The sequence below is a fragment of the Castanea sativa genome, chromosome 11 (genome assembly GCF_040712315.1).
Source record: "Castanea sativa cultivar Marrone di Chiusa Pesio chromosome 11, ASM4071231v1".
Lineage (NCBI taxonomy): Eukaryota > Viridiplantae > Streptophyta > Magnoliopsida > Fagales > Fagaceae > Castanea > Castanea sativa.
Genome location: NC_134023.1, coordinates 69,426,082 through 69,432,864, shown reverse-complemented (window position 1 = coordinate 69,432,864; position 6,783 = coordinate 69,426,082). Strand labels below are relative to the sequence as shown.

Here is a 6,783-nt window from a genome sequence, read left to right as displayed (position 1 = left end):
GTTGTATGATAGACTTAATATGGCCCAAATAAAGTTTTTATCCTAATTATTAGTTATTACATTTGCTTCTTTAATATTATGAGTCACAAAACAAAGAGCCAGCCATTAGGATTCTAATTGTGAAGAGCTATAAGGTGAATAGATATTTATGAAAAATCACATCAAATAACAATTAATAACTCCTTAATGGGACTTGGGCATAGTTTATAAGGAGACTACACAAAAGGAGTCCCTTGTTGAGTTCTGTGTTTCCATCAAAAAAGTTTTATAAAGGTCGATCATAGACTAAAAGAATCTTTATAAAATTTTTAGGTTTTGTCTTGAAGGTACTTGAATAATTATAGTTAAAGGTATGTTCCATTTATTATGTTGTGAATACTATATATAAATTTTCTTACAAATGAATGCCAAATGGGTGTATTTCTCCACACGCACACGCAAAAAGTCTCTTTTTCTGATTGCTACAACATAAATATTTAATATTTTTTTAATTTTTAATTCGTTTATATTTTAGGATATTTGATAATTTTTAACATGCGTAACAATAAAATGTAAAATAGAATAAAATGAGACATGAAAAAAGGACTTTTCCTTATTTAGACAGATGTCTAAACATGACCGGGTTTGGATGAAGAAGATTACATCTCCTTACATAAACAAACATTTCTACTTAAGACATCACATACAAAACACACTAATCTCTCCAATAAACAAGACGAAGTTTGGAGAGAGAAGACATAGCTAGCTCTCCTTATTCCCTCAGGTCACACTGGCACAATGATGATTTATTTTAGGAGGAACATCTTGAACCAGTAGGCAGAGTATTTAAGGTGTCTTTTCAAGTTGTCCTTAAAGTCAATATAAGTAAGGCCAAATCGAGCTGTGAAACCAGCATCCCACTCAAAATCGTCGTGGAAAGACCACACGTAGTATCCCTTCACTTTGACACCCTCCCTGCCAAAATCACACTATCAGTCTTCACTACAATAAAATGTATATTTAGTGACAAAAATTTTCTTCGCCTTTTTGATAAGCTTATTTTTATCATTTTATTTTGTTTATTGTGTATTATGTAAAGTTATACCTTAAAAAAAAGTGATATTTTAATGGCTTGTTTGGAAGTTTAGAGAGGGAGGAGAGGAGAGTAGTGGGGAGGAGAGTAGAGTGAAATGATTACCCTCTACCTTATTTGGATGTTTTTAAAATTAGTAAGGGGGAAGAGAGTAACTAGCCCTTCCCCTTGTTTGGATGTTTTTAAAATTGAGATGGAAATGAGAGGAAATGATTAAATAGACAAATTTACCCATATTTGAAAATAAATTGCAACATTGGTCTATGATTAATTGGTTTGTAATTTTATTAATTTAAAAAGGGTAAATTGGAGAATTCATTTGGTCAATAATTCATCTACTCTACTCTCCCTCCAAATCTCTCCAATTTGGGGGAATTAAAAATAAAGGGTTAGAGGTAGTTGAAATCCCCCCAAACCCCTCCCCCCCTTCCTTAAAAAACTTCCAAACAAGGGATTTAAATTACTCTCCCTCCCTCTACTCTACTCTCCCTCATTTTTTAAACATCCAAACAAGCCATAAAAGGTTGTATAATCTATTTTAATATGAAAATGAACTCATCCAAATGAATCCAAATCAAGTAGAATATAACAGGACATTATTTTCATCGACACTCACTTGATAGCTTGTGAAAGATATGATAAATGTCCATAATGGTATCTTATCCTCAAACTATCTTTGACGGCCTCATTAACTGGCAAGGAGCTATTACTTGCATCAGCCATTCCTGCAAAAAGAAGAGCACAATCAATTACACTAAAAATATTAGTTAAGACAATGCAAAAACATGAGGGAAAATTTTTGTTACCATTCTCCGTTATGTACACTTGTGGATTGTTGTAATTCTTCTTTACATATAGCAGAAGCTCTCGAAGGCCCTTAGGATAGATGAAAAGCCAGCTCAATGCAGTCTACAAAACAATTTGCACTATATTCATTAGGTAAAAATAGCATACAAGCAACATGAAAAAGAAAATAACACACATGCATGAGTACACAGAGAGATAGAAGAATATGTACCGCTGTACCGATAGAAACCCCATTTTTTTCAGCTGTGGAGCAAAGAAAAATGTATTATAATCCTGGGATGGTAAAGAAAATGAAAAGGATATTATTATTATTATTATTATTATTATTATTATTATTATTATTATTATTATTATCATTATTTGCTTACTAGTGAGAGTAGTTGCTCTATCTGTGAGATATGTAACGTTGACACCGTTGGCTGAGGGAGCATTTTCTGCATAATTTGAAGTGTAATAGTTTATACTAAGAAAATCAATGGACCCTTTTAGCAACTTGGATTGAGCTTCTGTGAATCTGGGTAGTCGTTCCTTTACTGCTGCTTTCATGCTCTGGGGATAGTCACCAAATGTGATTGGATGGGCAAACCTATACAAATAGTGGATGATATTTCAGTAAAAAAAAATTTCATATATAATGGTGTTAAATTATTGTGCTAATGGAAGTTTTTCATATAAATACCACAATGTAGAAAATGAGTGATGTTACTGTAAATTTTACCATATAACTTTTATAATGTCAACAATAACAAAAACATAATTAATTAATTCTGACATTTATTTATTATGTTGTAGTCACCTACTAATCACATTTATTTCTATGTTAGTTCAAAGATTATGTAGTAAAATTTGAAATATTTATAACATTCTTCAAAGAAAAATATTAACAAATAGGGGAAAAAATGATGAGAAAAAAAAGTTTGTTTTTAAGAAGAATAATAATTATCTCATACATCAAATGTATATATTCTCCCGCCAACATTGTATGGACCTTATAATCATGTGGGATATGGATTGGGATCCGGTGCAATTGCTCCGTGCAATTCACCCAAGTGCTTCACAATTTTTTTTTTTTTTTACTTTTTTCCCTTTATTTTATTATTTTTTACTTTTCTTCATTTTTTATACTTAATGATTAATATTTAATGTTGTTTTTTGCAACTTTAAATCTCAACCATCTATACCAATTGCACTTGATCTCAATTCATGGGATATTCATGTGCTCAAAGGGACCAAAAATTTATGTCACAACCAATACTCACCAACCAAACAAGAAATCAAGAGATCTGGAGGCCGCCTTTTTGCTGCTAGAAGACTGGTCCTTTGGTATAAACCAATGGGTCACAATTGTAATCCCAATTTCTCCCTTTTGATGTGGCTGCACTCGTATTAAAGTCCATCACAATTTTTCCAACACCACATAATCACTTTGTTAAATTAACATTACAACGTTTATTAGTGGGAAATATGAATTTTTTTTTCATCAAAATGAAATATTATAATATAATCCTTTTCGTTTATTTCTCTTTGTAATTTTTTTCGAAAAAAAAAATATATATATATATATACACACACACACAAACCTTGTATTTCTCCCTATACAACTTCACAGCATATGCATGAGCAAGAAGCAAGTGATGGGCAACAATGTAGGGTTCAGTGGCTGAGTTACCAGCAGTACAATTTCCAGCATAGCTAGAACATCGCCCCGGTGCAAAAGTACCAGAGCTATACGCATACATGGTCCATCCATTTGGTTCATTCATCGTAACCCAATGCTTGACTCGATCTCCAAATGTTTTGAAGCAAAAATTAACATAAGCCACATAATCCTCCCTATTGATAAAACCGGATGGTTATTAGTTATTCATATTGCACAAGCTTAATTTTAAGAATTGCAATGCATATATTTTGTCCCATTGTCTAGACTTACACTATCTTGGGGCTTAAGAATGCACCATACTCGTCATCTAGTGCTTGGGGAGTATCAAAATGGAGCAAAGTCACAAAGGGTGTGAGACCTGCCCGCAATGTGAATTCAAATTTAGAAATGGCATATACTTAAAAATAGTAAAATAGTTAATTTTTTTTTTATTTTTAAATTCCTTCAAACCATTTTAATAAACCCGTTGAAGGTCATAACAAATTATTCCTTTTTTTTTCCCCCATTTTTGGCTAAGTGAATGAGGAAAATATATAATTTTTTTTCCAATACATTCCATTATTTTTAAATTCTAATAGAAATAAGTATTCAGCTCATTTCATGAAAGGAGATGGCTTTGATTATACATCATTGTGTATAGCACATAGTTTGATATGTATAGCATTTAGTACCCGTTTGGGTATAGATGAAAAGGTTAGCATTTTGAGTTTTAGCTCTTTTTTTTTTTTTTGAGAAGTTTTTTTTTTTTGAGAAGAGCATTAACTGAGTTTCAGTAGATCCTGTGTACTGTTTATTCGCTGAGTTTTAGCTTTTTTTTTTTTAATTTTCAATTTTTAACAATATCCAAATGGATCTAGTTATTAACATTTCATTCGCTTAAATAAAAGAAAATTTTGAACTTCACCGTTGGAGATGAGCTCGTTGATGAGGTTGTTGTAGAAAGTCACAGCTTTTGGGTTCACTCCCCCACTTACCTTGCCCTCTGGAGACAAAAGTACATTATTCAATGTCATCATATGTCCCATTTGCAATACGACAAATATGAACTAAGTTCTTTCAATGCATCAAAAAAAAAAAAAAACACAAAAAAAAAGAACTAAGTTCTTTCAAGATTTGTGATCACTGTCGGTGTCATGGGACCCAACTGAGATCACATCAATAGCCAATGAATTTTGAACATTGAGATTGATCTAGTGTAAGGGTCTTACTTGGGAACAATCTGGACCATGAAATGGAGAATCTAAAGGAGTCCAAACCAATCTTTTTCACTAAATGTACGTCTTCCTGCAACATTTTTAAAAATTAATTAGAAAATAAAAATAAAGATATTTTTATATTATTTCTTCATTTCTATATATTAAGATAGTAAGTTGTGATTAGAACAACTTTAATTTTTTTTAGAGGTATTATTGTTAGGTTTGTATGTTGGCCCAAAGAGGTCCAATTATATTACTCAAACCACACACGTCTAATTCTACCTCCAAATTTTTATATAAACCCTGTAAAATTGAGATTACAGTGAAAATGTACCCGTCCAAATTTTCTTCTGTGAACATATGCCACTCAACCAATTCATGTAAACTTTGTGTTATCTATCTCTACTCTATTTCTTCATATATCCATTAACTCTCACAAATTTTACATTTAGCAAGCACTTACACAATTTTATTAGCCCTACTACATGTCAACAAATATACCACCTCGACACTTATAAAAAATATTTGTCTTTAAACTTATTGTAAAAAAACAACAGATAAACACGTATAGATGGTCATTGGAGTTTTTGGGCATACCTTGTAACGATGATAGAAGTCTTGTGCCACATCTGCGTTGCTATAATCCGCAATTTTTGCTGTAGACCATCGTGAAAATTTCACAAATCAAATCGGGAAATTTTTTTTGTGATCACATAAAGGTCCTTTACATGGCTATGAATTTAATGTATCCAAATTCTGAAAAATAATGAAGTTATTTTGTTTCAAAACCATTTGTGGAAAGCGGGTGAGGAAGTTCACAAACTAAAGGAGTTGGGGTCTAGTGGCAGAATGATATCAAACACAAAAAGACTTGACCGGTGAACATCCTTAAATCTCTTCTACTTATATTTTTCTTAGTATTTTGTTGGATGTATACATGTGAGCAGAAATCTCACATAAAAAAAAAATAAAAAAAGACCAAAGGTCTCATTTGGAGTCTCCATAATGTGTTAATTCTTCAACAAGTATCATAGCAATAAGCTAATTAGAGTTTGAATGAAGGCTTATCATTAACATTATTTATGACATGAATCACATTTGTTGTCACGTCAGTTTGTAAATTTTTAACAAGGGTAAATTACAATGACTTACCTTGACATTTGAGATAATACCAAACACATCCAAAACTTTTTAAAATGACCAAACTAGCTAGTCCTAAATACTAACACCGTTTGTAAACCAAACCCCGTTAGTTAATTTCATTTTCCTCTTTTCTTTTGCTCTCTCTTTTCTTCACAGAGACCTAATATCTCCCTCTCATGCTCAAGCTCAAGCTCAAGCTCATAGACTCAGTAAAGGACCAACAACCTCCGCCACTAAAACAGTTTCAGTGCCGGTTTACCCACAAACTCACGCTCTACGCTACTGTTTAAAGACCAGATTGGTCATTTTCAAAAAGTTTTGGACGTGTTTGGTACCATCCCAAACCTCAGGTAGGTTTTTATAATTAACCCTTTTAACAATTTTCTTAGCCAATACATGCAAGTAGCAAGTTACTGATAGTCTATGGAAAAGGATATGGAGCCTATGGACCACTTTGATATTTCTGATTCAATTGAGAGAGAGAGAGAGACCTTGCTGTTTCCTGGTGAAAACATCCCAAATATTGAGTCCTTTACCATCAGTGAATGCTGCTCCTTCGGACTGAGAAAACAGAAAACCAAATAAACATTATATGCTACCATGTTTACATGCTTTAATTTTATGAGTTTCTCTACAACTCTTTAAGAGTACCAGACTAATCCCATTACAATATTTACCTGGTAAGCAGCTGAACCAGCTCCAAATATGAAACCAGGTGGGAAAATAGTGCGGTTAAAAGGAACAGAATATTTGGTTGGTGTTGCACCTTGTGTGCTATCACACAAGGCAGCTAAGGCCAGGAGACATAGCAGAAAAGGAGCTCTAGATCCCATATGGCTAACTTAATTTGCTACGCTGAAAACTATACCTCCAAGCCTTCTAGCTTTGGTTTCTATATATAGAAA

General features: G+C 32.6%; 1 protein-coding gene across 1 annotated transcript; it reads right to left on the bottom strand.

Moving 5' to 3' along the window:
* Window positions 1-569: 569 nt before the first annotated feature.
* LOC142617205 (vicianin hydrolase-like) lies at window positions 570-6,783 on the bottom strand. The gene is made up of 13 exons (XM_075789968.1): window positions 6,556-6,783; window positions 6,370-6,439; window positions 5,333-5,391; window positions 4,748-4,823; window positions 4,444-4,521; window positions 3,810-3,897; window positions 3,460-3,712; window positions 3,139-3,254; window positions 2,248-2,465; window positions 2,091-2,122; window positions 1,879-1,981; window positions 1,689-1,797; window positions 570-954 (listed from the first exon to the last, which is right to left on the bottom strand). The coding sequence occupies exons 1-13, from the start codon at window positions 6,709-6,711 to the stop codon at window positions 786-788; spliced, it is 1,527 nt and encodes a 508-aa protein (XP_075646083.1). The 5' UTR covers window positions 6,712-6,783; the 3' UTR covers window positions 570-785.